Here is an 18879-nt window from a genome sequence, read left to right on the forward strand (position 1 = left end):
GTACATGTCCAATAGGTAGGACCTCAGAGGGTGGAATAGCAGAACATCGTCAAGCTTTGGCAAGAAGTCTCGGGTAGAGGTACTCGTGGTCAGTGAATGCCTGCTCTTTGTTGTTAGTCGCAGGATCAGCGTGTCTCAAAGGACAAGAGAGTGGCAAACATGGGTAGATGTCGCAGCAGAAGATGCCGTTTTGTCCGCGCTGTTATCCAGGAGACTGACTTCGATATCCGGAAGTGTCACCAGCTCGCAACTCTGGGAACAGCGACTAGATCTTATCAACTTATCCGTTGAATGTGATCTCCACGTAGTCAATCAAGTCCACCAAGTCCTTACACGCCATCAGGCGCTTCTTCTCCTTCTTCGTCATGCCAGGCATCCGCGCAGTCATCTCGCCAATATGATGCAACACCAGCGGGTACGGTATCGGGCATTTGACAGCCCATGCCATGAAGTCATGTACACACTGCACTGGTGTCACTTCAAAGCCCGCAAAGAGAGCAGGATTCTCCAGCATGCCACGAGCTGCCATGACTCCATCCGCCAGAGCGAGCTCCGCGATCTTATTGACGTCGCAGAGCGTGTACGCATCGCCGTTCGCAAACATCGGCACGTTGATGTAAGGCCGAAGCTTGCGGACCGCTTCGTAGTCTGGTGGAGTACTTGAGCGCTGACTGCGTGTGCGGCCATGGACGGTGATGTAGTCGACTCCAGCTTCTTGCACAATCTCGACCCAGCGCGTCGTCTGAGCGAGGTCCTTGTGGAGGCGAATCTTGACACTCACACTCTTGTCGGATGGGAGTCGTGCTTTGGTCATTCTCACCATCTCAGCTACGACCTCTGGATTCTCCATGAGTGAGCAACCAATACCTTCTTTGATCGCCCAGCTTTGCGGACAGCCGCAGTTCAGGTTGACGCCATCTACCCAAGGAGATATAAGTTCGGCAGCACGAGCGAATTCTGTCGGGTCTGAAGCTGCGAATTGAGCTATCACTGCGTGTTCCCGGCCATCAGAAGTGGGCTGGCTCTCGATAGGATGTGTGGTGAAATCAGAAGCTCTTGCTATGTGAGATCGGTTGAACTCATGTGCGAGCATCATCGGAGTATAAGCTACGTCTGTGCCATACTGTCGAGCCAGAAGACGGAAAGGGAGCTTGCTGTATCTGGGAGCACTTTTAGCATCACCTCATGGGCGACTAGGTGAGACATCCGTACCTGACCATCGGTGCTGAGACTATATCACAGCTTAGCCTTATGTCGTCAAGGTCAAAGAGATGCACCTACTATTTAAGGGTCTTCCTTCCTCCTTGGCTGCTGCCAGAATTTTGAAGATGCTACAAGCCAAAGAAATGATCAGGAGATGTACTCAGCTGTGGCAAATATTACCATCATACCGTGGCCTGGTGGCAGCCGCGTCGACATTTGCCATGTCGCCGTTCTCGATGCTGCCCATGTTTACGCTATCGTTGAGGAAGTGAGGTTGATGACTGAAAGTTGTTCCAGAACATCGCGCTCCAGCGACTGGCTTGGCTTCCGCGGACGCTAGCTCATGTGCACGCTCAGAGTCAGGTAAGAGATACCATTCTCGGCAGCTGTGTGGGTTAGAAGTTCCTGATTGTTGGGGTTTCCAGAAGAACAAATGCTAGAAGTTCTACAGTCCTGGGCATAGTTTTTACAACCCCTGTATTTACGCTAACCCCTTCCGGCTATAATGTCCATCTCAGAAGGTGTTGCTACCTTCAATCTCATTATCCACACACTCACACACGCGCTATCTATCGCCACCATGCCGAAGGGACGCGTCTTTACCGAATTCGAGAAGGGCGAGATGTGGTCTCTTCACAAACACGCCCACTAGCCGCTGCAGCAGATTGCAGACGCCCTTCAAACTAACGAAGGCTCTGTCTCTTCAGTAATCTCACGGCTTGAAAGAGTGCCACCTTCCACACCGAAGAAGAGAGGCCCACCACCTGTAATCAACACCTCCAAGCGTCAGCGACTTGTCCATCGAGCCACCACTGATGCTAACAGCCGCCGCCTACGATACGAACAGATTGCCGCGATAGAGGGCATCTTCAGCGACGTCCGGACAGTAAGAGCTGCGTTTGAGAAGGAGGGCTTCTCACGATATGTCGCAACACGCTAGCCGTTGTTGACTGAGAAACATAAGGAGGCACGGCTTCGATGGGCAAGGGCTCATATTAAATGGACAGTGGAACAGTGGGCTCAGGTCCTTTGGACAGATGAAGCTTCATTCAGGTGTGGAATATTCGGACAGGTCTATGTGCCACGCAGGGCAGATGAGGCTTATCACGAACACTGTCTTAAAGCACGCTTCCGCAAGTTCTCAGCCTGTATGATATGGGGCTGTATCTCTGCAGATAGACCTATGGAAGTCCATATATTCGAGAAGGGCTCTGTCGACGGTGAGGTGTATCGTAGCCAGATTGTCCCTCTTATCCACACGGCAATTGAGAAGCAGCGAGTGTCAACAGGCTCGTAGGACTGCATTGTTATGCAAGACAACGCCTCAATCCACAAGGCGAAGGTAACGGTGAGTCTATTTAAGGAGAAGGGCCTACACCTTATGGAATGGCCAGCCAATTCACCAGATCTCAGCCCTATTGAGAATCTATAGGCTCTTCTTAAGCATAGGGTAGGTGCTCATTTTCCTACAACACGAGATGAGGTAATAGCTGCTATCAAGATTGAATGGGCCAAGCTCACACCTGAGGACATACAACGTATATGCAAGAGTATGCGAGAACGCTGCGAGGCAGTAATAGCCAACAATGGAGGACATACCAGGTGGTGAGCTACGCCAAGCAGTGGATACATCCTTCTTAATGAGGAAAGGTGGAAGAACAGGGGTTGTAAAAACTATGCCCAGGACTGTATAGTTTGGCCTCTTGCTAGATTCTAACGGACAGGGGTCTTGGCATAGCGTCGGATATAGCCGTGCCAATCATAAGCTCCACAGTGCCCATATGATCCTTGAGGGCATCGACGGGAACACGAAGTTTGTCGGTCACAATGCTATACATTCCGTGCTAGAGTCCGGTCATACAGCTCTCACAGAGCTAATATGTCTCATAACATCGCTCAATGACGATGAAGTTCACCACGAATTTGCCGGCCTTCGCCAAATCTGAACCCTCGACCCAACTCCCCGCTGATGGCTGCAGTCAGATGGCAGCAACGTTGAATGTTGTCCATAGAAATGAGATGCGCACCATGAGGCGGATGCGATACTGGAGAAAAGCGCTCAGCTTGCTTATCTGCTACGACCCCATACTGTGCAGCCCCATCTGTAGTCCGCTTCTGATTAATCCACATCATGAAGAGTCTCCCCTGAACAACAACGATGCCGCCTCTGCCTGTCTGCTATGTATAATCATTATAGTATGTCCTCGTGTGAACGCTAACATCACTCGCTTTTCTCACTCCGTCAAATGCATCAACTTCGCGCCGAAGACACCCGTCCACAGCATCCATCATCTACCCAACCCCATGCCACGCCATGCACAATGCAAACAGAACGCTCACAAACCGCACTAGACAGGATTAAGACGGCCTCTTGAAGACCTCAACTCCCAGCGCTGGCGTTTCAACATGCTTATTACTAGGTGCGCCCTCGTTTTTGCGCCTTTCGAAGAAATTATGGCACTCGCCGACGACGATCGTCCATTCTGCCAGTGCTCTGCCGCTGTATCGTGCTCGACTTGCGCTCTCGCCACGAGGCTCGACAGCTTTCATGGCTCCTTCGATGGAGTATCGCTTGTTTGAGTGGCTTTGCAAGTACTGCTGAGCGGGTGGAGGAAGTCTGGGCGGAAAGAGTCGCATAGGCGGCATCGGCTTGTTTGCAGGGTGGAATTCGAGCGAGAACTTGAATGTCAGGGTTCGGTACTGAGATTGGGGAGCGGGCTTTGTAGTGTCGTCTGCTTTGCAGGCTTTGTTGGATACACTTGGATCATCGGTTGCGGTTCGTATTATCGGTGATGGTCGTTCTGCTGCAGGTGTCGTGGTCTTCGACTTGGTCGCCTCCTTGGCAGGACCCCTTGACTTCGAGCGAGCTTTCGAGCCGATCATCTTTCTAAAGAACCCGCCAATCCCTTTCGGCGTATCAGTGTCGGAGTCCAGTCCATTAGACGAAGAGGAGTCAGGTCTTGGGTCGACTCCATCAAGGAGAGCCGCGGCTTCAGAGGTACGTCTCCAAGCAGGCTTCTGCATGGTTGCATCTCCGAGCAATCCCTCGAACGTCAAGAAGGATCCACCAGTAGTGGCTTGGTTGTCCGTTCTGACAATCAGTAGCCTTCGTCCTGGGGCCGGATTGCATGGGCTGGTCACGGGTGGTAGAGACTGATCGGCCTCGGCTGCGTTGCGCAGGTGCAGGTAATGTGACCATGTGTCCTGGAGACGTTGTTGCAAGGTCTCCAGCATCTCTAAATCAGCGTCGCCATCGTCGCCATCATGTCGGCCAAGCCGCCAGCACAATAGTCGCATGAAGTAAGCCCGAACCATAGGGCACCAGTGGTTGAATCTGCTCTCAAACACATCCGGGTCTAGGAGGAGGCTCAAACAGAGGTTTGTCCTTCGATCCCATTCCTTGCCGAACATGTTCCAGACTGTGAACAGGAAAGCATACAACCTGATCTCGGTCATAGTATTGTCGCTCTCGATCATCTTCCTGCAAACAGTCTGCCAAAATTCTTGGTTCAACAGGGGACCTTCAGTATATTTCAACTGCTCATAGCGGATCAATATGACCAAAGCCTCCTCCATGAAGTCCATGAGTACGTAGCAAGCCGAATGGTCGAACAAAGATGTGGCCCGGGCGGCGGCTTGAAGCAGATCGTTGAACGATTGGGCGAAAAGCTCCCTCGCCAGAGGGTGATCGCCCGTGCGCTCTGATAGAAAGTCTCGAATCAACATAACCAAGCGGTTCTCGGCCATGGGTCGCACAGCATTCGTTGGCGGCAAAGGCAAAGTCGTGGCAACAGCATCTGGATCTCCTAGCATTTCGTCGAACGTAGGAGCCGGCAACGCTGTCGAATCCTGCTGGTTCTGAGCAGCCTCTCGGTGGATTGTAGCATCGAGATTAGCTAGAATCTGCGCGTGTACGAGTAGCATGCCCGGTGCACACATTCTTTCCTTCTTGGACGAGTCCGAAGGTAAGAAGTCCGTTGCAAGTATATGGAAGTGTTTGGCGAACACGTAGAACAGATCGCTTTCTCTCCCATTCCAGCGATTTAGCCACGTGCCCCACCATTCCACATGTGATGTGCCTAGCGGGAGTGGTGGAGGTGTTCTGAGCTTCCGCATGTACTTCATGAGCGAGGTGAACTCAAGCTGGTGCAATGCAGGCGGGAAGTTGGCAACAATGTCGGCGGCAAATTCGGCCATCTGGTCAAACTTGCCAATGCCGTTCTCAGAGAGCACACGTCGCAAAGTATCCATGGGAGGCTCCCATAAACGGACCAAGACGTCTGCCATACCTGGCACGAACATGAAAGCATACGCGCATGCTTTGCCACAGAACGCTACGAGACTGGCAGATGCATTCCTCATTGACATCTTGTCCACCACAAAAGCCATCTGCGAGCTCAAGTTCTGTACGAAGATATTCCGTACATTGTGGTGGACGGAATCAGCGAGAAAGTCCGAAGCTGCTGAGCCAAGCGACGTGTTGGAGCGGTTGCCAGTCGATAGTGTCACCCTTATCCGCTCAACAAGGGGACAAAATGGAGATGGCGACAGGCGCCACTCTGGTCGCTCCATGATACCAATGATGCCATCTAGGATGACAGGTCGGTCAGTGCCTGAGATCGATTGATTGTTACGGCCATGAAGCAGCTCGACCAGGCCAGTCCACCACTTGTTCAGAATGTTGACTCTGCGATCGAGATCCTCTGGGCGCAAAGTCTTGTTCGACGGATGATCAACATAGCTTCGCAAGAATGACATTAGTGAATTGCGAACAACATTCGCCTTCAGTGACGTCGTTTTGGATGAGAACTTGGTAAAATCGCCCTCCAAAGTACGAAAGACATTCCATAGTTCGTCTTTCTTCCTCGTGACGCCGGACAGTGGACTGGGCTGATGTAGCTTTTCAGAAGATACTAGCCTGGGCATAGGCGCTGCACGATCAGACATTGGCGAAGACGATCTTAGATTCGGTAGCTTGTCTGTAGAGAACGATTTGGGGAGTGCAGGCACTACAGGTACCACATGCTCGGCAGTCGCAGGTAGCGCAGAGGCGCGAACATCATTCGTGGCGACTTTCGTCAACTTGTTGCGCGAGGTCTTCTTTCGCAAGAACGTACTGCGGCGCTTCACGGATGGCTCAGTGTCCTGCTCGTCACCAGAATGTGGGCTTTCCTTCCGTTCTTTGGTTCCTCTCGCGCTTCTGGAAGTGAGAGTGCGCGAAAGCAGGGACTTTCTGCGACCATCAGAGGGTATCGCTTCCTCGGGAACAGTGCTTATAGATCCAGGTCCAGCAGCACTTTCTTGCTTGGTTGGAGATGGTGATCGTGAGGGCGTTGATGGTGCAGAGTTCTGAAGGGAATGTTTGGAGAAGCGTCTCGAGAAAGACTTGTTCGAGAGCACAGATGGCCGGTGCTGAGTTTTTCCCGGGGTGGTAGCCGTCGTTGATGCCGTTCTTGTAGATTCGAGGCTCGTGCCCGACTGTCGGATTGAAGACTCGATGCTACTACGCTTGGATGCGCTGGGGGGTTTCTGCAGCTCTGTGACTTTCTCGAGCGCCTGTGGTAGTGCTTTCGCGTGGTCGTGCTCGTCCGGCGTACTCAGACTCGAGGAATCCGGCACAGAGGTATCTGAGGTGGAGGAATCGTCGACATCGTCCTTCAGCGGGTGTTCTGGCAGCGGGAAGCCTTTGATCTCCAGAACGTCAGGATTCGCGTACTGCTGGTCCTTGGCCGCTGGCATGTATGTGTACGACGCTGCTCGCGGCAGCTCTCCATTGTTCCTTTGTACTGTCGTCGCTTGCCCACTCGAGGCCGATTGTCTTCGGCTGCCTCTTCTGCCTCGCTCGAATGCTCGCTGGTATTGTGGTTCTGTCGCATGCCCGTTGATTCTCTCAGTCGCGACTGAAGCCATGTCTGCCCAATTTTGCCAGGCCTGTGCTCCTCTTCCAACGAGTCCTGCTCTCGTGTTCTTCGTTATTGCTCCATGTCGCAACGCTTCACGAGCGGCAGCGCTCCGCACGAGCAGCTCTAGAAAATGCTCCCCTCCGCCTTCGATGCGGCCTCTGACGGGGGTGTCGTCGTCTTGTGACAGTCTGACAGACCTTCGAAACAGGCGCCGTCCGTTCTGCCGGGTTGGATGATGCAGCTTCGACCTCGCTGACGCTCCAAGGCTGCAGCTCTTTGTTTCCCGCTCGGCTCAAGTGGCAACCTCGAAGCTTTGTCGGTATCGTCAGACAACGAGCATGACAAGCGACAAGCACGTCTGCGAGGGTCTCGAGATTCCGTCTTTCGAGGCCCCGTCAAGGTGGACGGCTGGCGGTTGCAATGGTCCGCCATCCCGACATGCCCGACTGTGCTGGGCCTCTTAGGCTAATACTCCGACGACAGGGAAGACGGTTCCATCGATAGTGTGGATGCTGCTATTTCGGGACCGCTGCACCGTTCCACTACTCTATAAAGCCATCGAAATTCATTCGTCTCACCAAGTGGCGAACCGCTGGTGCTCGCCACCGCTTGGGCCATACAGCATGCACGAGCGATGTACAGTACCACCTGATCGATCCGGCCACAATGCGACCAAGGGAGGCATTGCACACATCTGCTGCAGAAAGAACACGGCTCTCCAAAAGATCAGCCTCTGTTTCCACGCGACGGAGGAGGGACCGCGCGTCGCCTGGCAGAAAATGGCTTGCACGATCCGCTCTCACTAGAGCAGCCGTTGCTTTAGCACGCCGACCTGCCGAGCACAGCAGATGCAGTATGCAAAGGTATCATGCATCCCGAATAAAGCATCGTTGCACAGCACAGAAGATAAGATGCGCGGTAGCACGAGCAGAGGGTCGCGAGCTGCAACGTGCTGTGGGCTTGGTAGCATGAGCCTTACAGATGAGTGGTAAGCGAGCGTCGATTGTCAATGCTTTGGGAGAACTGATAGGCCGGCACTTGACGGCATCTCTCAGCAGCCATATCTAGGTCACACATATCACCTGCGAAATGGCGCTTTGCAGCAGTGATCTTCCTGCATCTCAAGCTGCAGCCACGAGCTCGACGTGCTTCTCCGGCCATGCACGGAGTTGCATCCATCTCTTTATCGGATCTCATGCAAGAGCCGGAGAGATTCGGCAAGCCGTTTCTACCGCTTTCGGCGCAACGTTCTAGCAATAACGCTCGCAAGCCTGGTTGCTGTTGTTGCAACCTGCTTGTTGGGAGAACGTGCTCGATCTCTGTGGCTTCATGCATCCTGTGAGCAGGCAATCTTGCGGGCCAATGATGAGTACCTGAGCATGACAAAACAACCTCCTGACCTAGATCTTCATGTGTGTGCTGGCACCTCATCGTTGACCGAAATACATGTCAGACTTGCTCGACCCTGCCATGCCACTGCTCCGAAGACTGTGTTCGTAGTCAAACGCCTTCATCAGCCCCATCAGATGTGCTGTCGCAGCCAACACCACCAGCACATGAAAGATCTGATGCGAGCTGCCCCAGATATCGAATGACCCTGGCCTCCACCTCTCCGGGACCCGTGCAGCATAGATCATTGCACCTGCTATGTACAGCGCACCTTGACTGACGAGCCATGAAAGACCAATCTGCTGCTCCATCTGCTCGAGCCCATACATCTGCAGACCATGGAGAACAGGAAATACAGCACTCAAGCCCATCAGGACAAACATAGACGCTCTGAAGGGTCGCCATTCGGGTGATCTAAACTTCGGATGCATAATCACGATGAGGGTTCCTGCACCGATGGTGGTAATCTGGCGCTCATGTCAGTACAGTAATAGCACAGCCGTAGCAGCAAGTTTCGAGGAGGTCTTTACCATAGACCAATACACCCTAACCAACCTCGGCTCCTGACTGAATCCATAGTATATAGAAGAAATAAAACTCCCCCAAATCAACACCACAATCCCAATATAATCCAATCGATTGCCAAACCTAGCAACAACCTCTGAATGATTCGAAATCGTATGATACGTCGCCGACATCCCCAGGCAAACCACCGCGCCAAGGAAGAAACAAGAAAAGACCATCACATCTTCATTCGTCGCCAGACCGAACCGTGGCTTGATGATTGTGTAGAAGTACCCGCCGGTGATAGCTGCCGCCAGGGCTCCGAGGAGGTGAGACCAGATGTTGACACTTTCGTTGTGGAGATGGCCGATGCTGGCGGCGGATTTTTGGTAGGAGTTGGAGGCGGGTCTGTAGCCGCTGTGGATGTAGTGGTTGTCGCGCATCCATGCTGGGAGGTCGGTCCAGAGGATTGTGAGGGCTTGGTCTAGTTTTTGTTCGGTTTTGGTGATTATGGTGTTGGTCTCTTTCGAGATGGAGATTTTGTTGTCCATGATGATGCTCTTAAGGCCACGGAGGGTCAATAGCGATGTCGAAGCTATCCAAGAGTGTCTATAGAGTTCATAGCATCAAGAATGTCGAATGAAGTGGAAACTGTTGAAGGTTGATGTATATGTTGAGGTTCTTTCCTGCCTGCAGGTGTGGCATTGATGACGGAGCTGGCTCGGCTCTGTTCTCGCATTCGTCGCTCTCGCGTTGCGCCTTCTCGAGTACACATCAACAAACATCAACCCACTTTCACATGTGACATGAACAATCGACTGCACTGGTGGCTCCATTGACTTCGCATCACCGCAATCCGTTGCACTCTGAGGTCTCCCGAAAGACCTGCCATCCAGCATGACGAGCTCAGTACGGCCGCAAGCACGAAGAGCAGCATCCGGAGCATGGAATCGCTTCAAGCAGATGCCCCAAGACCCTCTAGACCATTATGGCCTGCCTTCAAAAGGCGAGACGCGGTAATATCCATCACTCCGAGCAGGTCGTCTACCCTCACTAACAACTCCCCAGACTCCACGACCCCAAAGTCCAAGAAGCATACTACACCAAAATCGTAGAACGCTACATGAAATTCTGCGCCACCGAAGACCTCGACATCGCCTTCAATACCCTCTCCCTCGACTCCTCCTCCTTCAACAACAACAATAACACCCCACCCCTCTCCGCCACAGGCCCCACAGGCACGAAATACGGCCCCAATTCCCGGCCGCCTCTCACCCACAGCAGCACAACAACAGGCGCGCCCTCCCCATCCACCGACCTCCCCAACATCCTCCTCGCCATGCGCAAACTCCGCGAAGGGATTTTCGCAACCCGACGACGGGACACGTTTGCGCAAATCGCATACAAATTCATCATTCACGCGAGCATCCTCTCCCGGTCGTGGGAACACTATAAACCCAGTCTAGACTATCTCCTCTACTCCATCCACCCGCACACACCCCTATCATCAACGGAATTGGCGGAATTCGTAACCTACCGCATCCTGGACCTATCCTGCCGCCAAAACGATCTCCTCGAAGCAGTCACAATCCGCCAGCACTTCTCTTCCGTAGCGCCAGGACTCAGTGCAGGCTCGTTGCGGCGGGTGAATGTCATTTTGCAGGCTTTAGTGCATAATGATTGGGTAAGGTTTTGGAGGGTGAGGAGGGTGGTTGATGGGTATCAGAGAGCGATTATGGAATTTGCGGTGCCGGAGATGCGGTTGCATGCGTTGAAGTGTGTCGGGAAGGGGTATTTGCAGGCGGATCGGGCGTTTGTGGAGAGGAGTGGGGATCGGACGTGGGAGGAATTGGTGGGGAGGGACGGGGTGGGGTGGGAGTTGGGGGAGGATGGGAGGGTTGTTATTAGGAGGGCGAAGGGGATGTGATGAAGATACGACGAAGGCTCGTCATGAAATGCCCGCTGGAACGTGAGAGAGGATGCTCTGGCAACGAACGCTATGATCGCATGACTATGGGTATCTACAAATATGCTGCATGCTATGCGCCGATCATTTCTCTGGAGCAAAACACGGCGTTCAACGCTTCCGGCGCCTGGTCTGTGTCTTCCTCCACACTCATAGGCCTGCTCTATACATTAGGGCTATACACCCATGCCCTAGCCGCAGCTGCTGGCGTCGAGAGTGTCAGACCCGCGATGCCGAGATCTTTGCTTTCCACAAAAGACGAGCAGGGCACGTGTACTTCTGCGCTTCCCAAGCAAGGGCCGACCTATTGGCACGGTGAGAGCGGGTACGGTGGCAGCGTCGATGTTTGTGGAGTCGAGAGCGCTATCGAGCTCATGGCTGCGCAGTGAGTGTGCGGCTTGGTCGAAATGGCGCCAGTCAGGGAGACGGTTTGACACTCGATCGACTCCTATCGCGGCGAAGTGCCATAAGAAGCCGGCGATACGCCACCATTACTATGCCGACTGCCACCACGACTCTTTCTCTGCCTCTTCCGCTGTCGTACGCCCGAAGGCTGTTTGACGTACGTCTCGGTCTCGGGATCATAATGCAGCAGTTCCAATTCCAGCTGCCATAGCGGTGCCTCCGGTAGAGTCTTGATGAAACCTTCCAGAGGTCTGTCTCGAGCTTTCCAGTATACGGTTGGGCGCTTGGCACCTTCTTCGTTCTCGACGATGAGCTTCCAGTCGCGTAGCGCTCTGCAGTCGTAGGCGCCTTTGTCGTCCAGTCCTGGGCCGCGGAGCTTGAGGCGGGACCGGACGGAGGGGTGGATGTATTCATGGGTGTCCAGTAAAGGATCGTCGGTGGGCTTGCCGTTTGTCGGGTCGGTATAACAATATCGGCCTGGTGTGCGGATCTTTTGCCCGCCCAAGGCGTAGAAGCCTTCCATGCCGCTGAAGATTTTGCCAAAGGACCATGGGCGTGGTTTCTGGTCCGTTCTCTCGTAGTAGTCTTCGAGTTTCTCCCATTCGTCGTGGACAAAGTCGAGGTCAAAATCCAAAAATGGTTGGCATTGTGCTATCATCCATGCCAGAGTGATAGTGGCTATCTGTTGGTCGTCGTAGCCGCCACCGACGTTACTGTGCGCTCCAGGGAACCAAACTTGGCGCAGGGTTGTGTTGTTGCCTTCGAGCTTCTCCCATAAGGTGGGTGGAAATGCGAAGCGGCGTTCATCTAGTGATAGTGCTTGGAAGGCATATTCAATCGCGTTCGACAGTGAGGTATCGTAGAAGGATAGCTCCTTCATCTGTCTCGACTGGAGACCAATCCGTGTGAGCCAGCCCAATTTCGGCGTGCCCAGTGAGCCCACGGTGTCGAAGCAGCCCACCACTTTGACTGGGACATTCAGCCGGGTCAGTCCACGCCGTTGCAGCTCACGCTTGTACTCCGGATCCAAGGCGCTTGGCTTGTCGGGAAAGGGGACATCCGGGTTCTTCGGTACATAGTTGTCGTTATGTCGATGCTTGACATCGCGATAAATCTCGGCCAGATATGGTACGCCCTCTCCAGTCAGAACTCCAATCTCGCCAATGAACGCAGCTATACTTCGTGCACTGAAGGCGCCGCGACTGAAACCGAAGACGAAGATTTCGTCGCCGGGGACATAGTTGGTTGCGATGAATAGGTAGCCTTCGCGAACGATTTCTTCGAGACCTTGACCTGAGATGCCTAGGATCTTGTTGCCGATGCCACCTCCGCCACCGACTCCCCAGTGATAGTAGACGATCTGCGGTATACCATCTGAGCTGAGTGGTTTTATGGCGCGTGCTATGCGCGTGACGTTGCTGGGAATGTCGAGGGATGCCTTTAGGCTGCCACTGTCAGAGTTGAGCCAGGATCCTGGTCGATGTCAGTAGGGATGTAGATGATAGAGACGAATGCAGACACGCACCATCTTCACACAGGACAATCCTCTTGCCGGGCCGACCGCGCTGTGGTTCGCGAATGGAAAGTGCTCTGCTCTGGGACCGAACTCGGCTCCGGCTTCTCGCTCTGCTCGGCTCAGCGCTGGGATGGCGCGACATGGGCAAGATGTGTCATAAAACCTGTCGCCACGATCCCCGGCGTGTAGTCGCAATATTGCATGTTCGAGGCCGAGCGACGAGGCAAGGGAAGAGGGTGGAACAGAGGGCCAATGGTGTCTGGAGATAATCCGTTGCTGGTCATGTTTCTTCGAGATGAAGTCGGGCAGCGATGGCAGAAGCTCAGCCACATCCGAATCGCTGATGTCTTCCCGGCCACTCCAAGTCATCCGCCAAGAGCTGATCAACGAAGCCAGTCGAAGGGAAACGCATCGTTGCGACCATGTTACAGACACAGTGCGGTGAGTGAGTCTTCGCACCGTGATCTCATGTCAGAAGTATGTCCACAGAGGTCGATGTGTATGTGAAAAGTGGTGCTTGGTAAGGAGCTCCCAGATGTTGGTTCGGGAGGGTCCATGCTTCGCGCTTTGGCAGTCGCGTCAACCTCGACCTGACTTTCAGCAACACCAACACTGGCATCTGTCGCAAAGCACACCACCTCCCAATCCTACCTCGTCACGGCTCTATATACTGTTGCGCATATTGTGGTACTGTATAGCGACCTTCCGGGACCGTCAGCATTGCCTGCTGCTCAAGAGACCGTGCCATTTGGAGCACTTCTTCCACCATTGAGCACGACCCAAACATCCTCCACAGCGCGAAATGCCGCCCTTTCGCGATGACCAGATTCTTGTAAGCTCCATATACCCATATATGCTCAATTTGAGCACGCGCTGAGTTTGTTTTGCTAGATCATCGCGCCTGGGTCGCAGACAACCCTTGCGCAACTAGGACTACCCGAATCATTCACACCCGCACGATATCGACTGCCCTCGCGCATGTTCCCGGCCGAAGAAGCAGGTCACTACGAGCCGGTGAAGGTCCGGCGGAAGGAGAAGCCTGTCAAGTCAACAGAAGACGGCGCAGCGACCAATGGCGATGCATCACACGATGAGGCAGAATGGGAAGAAGATCGTGTGTCAGAGGAGGGCGCCATATGGCCGATACAGCGCGGCAGCATCGTGGACTGGCGATGCTTCTATGCCTTGATGGAGCACGTCTACAACACCATCAATCCGCCCTTCCACACACCAATCCTCATTCTGTCAGAACCTGTCTGGACACACAAGGAGTATGAAAAGGTCGCGCAATTCTTCTTTGAGAAGTTCAAGACGCCTGCACTCGCCATGATGGACTCCGCGCTGGCAGCAACTTACGCGTACGGTATTCCAACCGCAACAGTGGTCGATGTGGGGCGGGACAAGGCAGATATCTCGTGCGTGGCAGATTTCACATTACACGACATTGGGAGATCGCTTGCGGTGCCGGATTGTGGTGGCGAAGCTATGACAGCGAGATTGGTAGAGCTGCTGAAAGGGCGAGGCTTCTCCCGTGAGATGTGCGAGCAGCTGAAGAAGAGCACTATTTGTGAGATCCTGCCGCCTGACGCCGATCTTCCAGGCTCGGATGGCGCTGAAGGAGGCAACCCAGCTGCAGCAGCATCCACAGGCGCGGACGGTGCGGCGCCTGGCCAGAGAAAGTCATCAGCGGCGGGTGAGCTACCAAGAGGACCTGGACCTGGAACAGAGGTTGGAGACGAGAAAAAGCTGGAGGACGAAGACGGAGTTTTGGACATTGCCAGCATCGTGACTGGCGGGAACATGCAAGACTATCTCGCAAAGAAGGAACAGGAGAAGCAGGAAAGAGCGGCTGCCAAGAACGCAAAGAAAGGAAGCGACGCCCAACAAGCACAAGCAAAACAACCAGCAAGAGTGCCAAACGCCAAGCGAAATCGAAACACCTTTGTCTACGAAGACTTTGCGTTGCACGATGCGATGAAGAAAGCGGGCACTTCAGCACAGGGCATGGCAGACATGCAGTCGTCGCTCGACGACGGGCCAAACAAGCGACAGAAGACACCCGAGCCACAGTCAGCTGTATCAGATAAGCCTGTGGACGGTGATCTCGACGGCCTCACCGATACCTCCCGTACTGGTGGGCTGAGAAGAGAAATCGAAGTTGGACCAGAACGATTCCAGGCGGCATCCGGGGGTGTCCTCGATCGGCTCAGCGACGCGATACATTGGACCATACAATCGTGTCCCGAGATTGGCAAACGCAGCGACTTGTGGGACAACATGATCATTCTTGGGAACGGCTCAAAGGTGCGAGGCTTCAAGGAGGCACTGCTGGCAACTCTGCAGGCAAAATACATCATCTCGCCATCCTCCGCTACCATTTTCACATCGGAGCTGCCTTCGAACATGTCCACGCCGCTGGGTACGGGAGCTAATACGCCCCAGTCGCATATGCCTGGCCAATCGCATCCCAGCTCAAGTGTCAATCCGCTCCTGCACGCCGCTCTTACCCAACAGCAGTCGCAGCTTCAACCATCTCCATCATTGGGTCAGTCACAGCATCATCCAAGTGTGCACTCTGGCCACGGACAAACCCCGACCAGTATCAAGACGCCAAAGATACCCGAGTACTTTCCCGAGTGGAAAGAGGTCGGTTACGACGAGGCGAGCTTCCTTGGAGCTCAAGTCGCAGGCAAAGTTTTGTTTATCGCGGATGGTGGTGCCACCAAAGGATACATGACACGGACGGACTACAATGACCAGGGTCCATCCGGAATTCACGAAGTGCGCATGTAAGCTGCATAGCTTGGCCTGGAGATGAGATCGCTGGCGGCCAGATGCGCTATGGGACAGTTCGGTCTCGCATGAGCGGATACTGTGAACAAGTCGGGCCACCAGATCACACCGACCCATGTACGACTATGCAGAACAATGAAGCATGGTCATGACTGCAGCTTTGGCGGAATTAATTCGCGCATGACAACTCAGTACCGATAGGAGCAGTGAGTGAATTGGTATGGTATCCTATTGGTTAATACTGGTTACCACGCGGTTGTTGGTAGGTACGGTATCGCCGTCGTCGCTAGTGGTAGTGGTATGGTATTCTCACCTCACTGGCACCGGTAACCAGATCCAAATGAGGTATCCACTGCGCTCCAGTCGGATGGCTATCCGCAGAGGGTCACTACCAAAATAGCATGTTGCCGGAGTCGCGTAAATACGCGTGTTGTGTGTGTTCTCGTACCTCTCTTTCTTATTATCTATTCACCTCACTGCCGCCAATATGCCAGCCTTTCGATGGCTATTCACCTTGCCTTCGAAGAACACCACGAAGGTGACTCTATGCCTCAAGAACCCCAAGTTCGACGCTGAATTGCGGCTCGACGAGTTCAATATCGATGGTGTTGCGTACACGCGCAAGAACGCCGTCCAGCAGCTGAAGAAAGGGCGTACGAAGATCTCTCCAATATGGGCCTATAGAGAGGCGTTGGTACGTAATAGCGATTTAAGAGAGGTGTATTACTGCTACAACTGTGAGCTCGAGAATAGGCCGCAATCGCTACCTATGATGAACGGCAATCAAGGTCCACTTGTCCATCTTCAGAGCCATTAGATGAACAAGCGTGGTGAGCCTATTGCCGTTGTTAAAGAGCCTGAAGAGAGCTCGTAGTCGTAGACCTTCATCAACTTCACCCTAGTTCGAAAGTTCGATAAATTTAAGCGCCTGCTTATCCGGTGGATTGTGTATTGTTATATAGCCTTCCGTATAGTAGAGAACACCTACTTTCGAGAGCTAGTATCTTGCTTATTATCTAAGATCGGTATACACCTACCGAAGGCTAGTACTACGATTTGAAAGTAGGTTATCTATAAGGGCGTGCGTACTATAGGGTCCGAACGAGATAGTTGTTGTTCTACGAAGCTACGAAAGAGGAGCGCGAGGCGCGGCGAAGTTATAAAGCAAAGCCAAGCCGCGCTAACCCGATGCGGAAGGTCCGTAGTTCAGCCGGGCCGACGTAGCTATAGTAGGGGGTCGCGGGCTACCCGTAATAGTACCCCCCCTCCTAAAACACGCCTTAGTCCTCTAAGCGTTATCTACCTTATAAGGCTACTTGCCTATCGAGCTCTATAATCGCGCGAACGCCTAATTATCCTCTAGTACCCTATCGTTATCCGATAATATCGTATTCGCTCTATTAAGACTATCCTCGACCGGCTTCCTTCGAGAAACATGTTACCTAGTTAGCTAGCTTGCCCTAGACCTAAGTCTATCTTCGGCTAGCACTCGCGTATAATCCTTATAACTAAAGTTAGGTATTATTGTAGGCTCTATAGGCTCTACTCGAGTATCGAATATATACGGAGTAGATTCTATTAGAGGTAAGGCTCGAGGCGACTTATTCGTAACGGTGTCTTTCGGAATAACCCTAATCGTATTGAGCCCGAGCACCTTAGTAGCTAGTAGGGACTAGTTAGATAGAGCTACGAAGCCTATAGGCGTAGATAACTCCGGCCGGTTATAGTAAAAGTCTATAATAGCGGCGGCTACGTATTTAAGTATATCCTCTATAGGTTACTAGGTCTTACTATCCTCCTCGTTCTAATATCTAGCCCATTTCACCTTATACTATATATCTACCTTACGCTTATACCCTGTTAAGAACATATAGGCCGTAGGACAAGTATGTAGGTGTAGGTGTGTCATATAATTAGATCACGTGACTAGGGTTTGCTAGCCTATAGGCTAGCAAACATCCGGATACCTAGCATCTACCTATACTAACACTAGCGATACTATATATAGATACACGCTATCCTATTAGGTCCTTCTTTGTCTTTTGTGTAATCCGCCGTCTTCTACTACTACGCAACTCGTACCTGTTTAACATACCCCTTCTTTACCTTACCTACCCGCTTACGGGTATATATATTAAGGATCTTTTCTACCTCGTATATATACGTAGGTACTACTACTATATCGGCTTCTATATTAGCCTCGGTAGTGTTAGGTTCGATAGTTATCGGTAGTAGCGGCGCTAGATACTACCCTTTAAGTAGTAGGAAATCGGGGTGGTCGGCTTGTTATAGTAGTAAGGTATAGAAGCAGTTATTAAGTCCTACTAGAGCGTCTAATAGTTTTAGTCAATAAGAGAGTCTAGCCGGCATAACTTCCGTAATCTAGTAAGGGCCGGTATATCTCCTATCTAGCTTCTTAGATAGTCGAGTCGTATAGATGTTCTTAGTACTAAGATATACCTAATTACCTACCTTATAGTCTAGAGGAATGCTTCGGTAGCGGTTTACTACTTCTACTTAGAGAGCTTATAACATTTGTATATTCTCTTAAAGGTACTTATAAAGCTCGTAAATTCGACGTATAAAGGTTTCTACTAATCGCGTATCTAGTCGCTAGAGAGTAGTTAGTCCTCCCTTCTTTCTAGCGTTTAGGTCAACTCGCTCTATAATCTTAGGGTTGTAGCCTAAGGTAGCGTAGAACGGCGATATACTAGTAGTCTTAGATAGGTGATTATTAATCGTAAACTAAGCAAGATATAGCTATTCTGCCTAGTTATCCTATACCTTATTAGTGAATATACGAAGATACTGTTCTATCGCCTAGTTAGTACGTTCTAACTGTCTATTAGTTTCTAGGTAATACGAAGAACTTAGCTTACGATTTGTACGGAGCATCTTATAGAGTTTGTTCTAGAAGGTAGTAACCTACTCCTTACTACGGTCTAATATAATAGTGTTAGGAAACCCGCGCCGACAGAACATATGTTTAAGGAAAAGCCTTGCCGTATTCTATACTATTATTACGCTAATAGGGATCAGCTCGACTTCCTTAGTAAGCCTATTAGTAACGGTTATAATGTTATTATAGACTATACCGTTAAGAGTACTATCTAGGAGTCCGATAATAAAGTCGACTGTAATATATTTCTAAGGCCGATCTAGAATAGGAAGTGGCTATAATAATCCTAGTAGCTAGGAGT

The 18879-nt window shown here is 52.1% G+C and overlaps 6 protein-coding genes across 6 annotated transcripts; 2 read left to right on the plus strand and 4 right to left on the minus strand.

Annotated features, from left to right (window-relative positions):
- Positions 1-280: 280 nt before the first annotated feature.
- Positions 281-1450, minus strand: CLAFUR5_10556 (tRNA-dihydrouridine(20a/20b) synthase [NAD(P)+]; the record flags this gene model as incomplete). Its single annotated transcript, XM_047909704.1, has 4 exons — positions 281-1160; positions 1213-1231; positions 1282-1331; positions 1392-1450. 4 exons carry the CDS (start codon positions 1448-1450, stop codon positions 281-283), a joined length of 1008 nt encoding a protein of 335 aa, XP_047764600.1.
- A 2111-nt stretch (positions 1451-3561) lies between these two features.
- On the minus strand, positions 3562-7113 carry CLAFUR5_10557 (UPF0592 membrane protein; the record flags this gene model as incomplete). The annotated part of the gene is made up of 1 exon (XM_047909705.1): positions 3562-7113. The coding sequence occupies one exon, from the start codon at positions 7111-7113 to the stop codon at positions 3562-3564; it is 3552 nt and encodes a 1183-aa protein (XP_047764599.1).
- A 1420-nt stretch (positions 7114-8533) lies between these two features.
- Positions 8534-9550, minus strand: CLAFUR5_10558 (ADIPOR-like receptor; the record flags this gene model as incomplete). Its single annotated transcript, XM_047909706.1, has 2 exons — positions 8534-8962; positions 9026-9550. The coding sequence occupies 2 exons, from the start codon at positions 9548-9550 to the stop codon at positions 8534-8536; spliced, it is 954 nt and encodes a 317-aa protein (XP_047764120.1).
- Positions 9551-9896: 346 nt separating this feature from the next.
- CLAFUR5_10559 (uncharacterized protein) lies at positions 9897-10926 on the plus strand (the record flags this gene model as incomplete). The annotated part of the gene is made up of 2 exons (XM_047909707.1): positions 9897-10015; positions 10068-10926. The coding sequence occupies 2 exons, from the start codon at positions 9897-9899 to the stop codon at positions 10924-10926; spliced, it is 978 nt and encodes a 325-aa protein (XP_047764119.1).
- Positions 10927-11413: 487 nt separating this feature from the next.
- On the minus strand, positions 11414-13028 carry CLAFUR5_10560 (uncharacterized protein; the record flags this gene model as incomplete). The annotated part of the gene is made up of 2 exons (XM_047909708.1): positions 11414-12843; positions 12896-13028. The coding sequence occupies 2 exons, from the start codon at positions 13026-13028 to the stop codon at positions 11414-11416; spliced, it is 1563 nt and encodes a 520-aa protein (XP_047764177.1).
- A 660-nt stretch (positions 13029-13688) lies between these two features.
- Positions 13689-15679, plus strand: CLAFUR5_10561 (SWI/SNF and RSC complexes subunit arp9; the record flags this gene model as incomplete). The annotated part of the gene is made up of 2 exons (XM_047909709.1): positions 13689-13718; positions 13778-15679. The coding sequence occupies 2 exons, from the start codon at positions 13689-13691 to the stop codon at positions 15677-15679; spliced, it is 1932 nt and encodes a 643-aa protein (XP_047764178.1).
- Positions 15680-18879: the final 3200 nt, after the last annotated feature.

This window comes from Fulvia fulva, chromosome 7 (assembly GCF_020509005.1).
Source record: "Fulvia fulva chromosome 7, complete sequence".
Classification (NCBI taxonomy): domain Eukaryota; kingdom Fungi; phylum Ascomycota; class Dothideomycetes; order Mycosphaerellales; family Mycosphaerellaceae; genus Fulvia; species Fulvia fulva.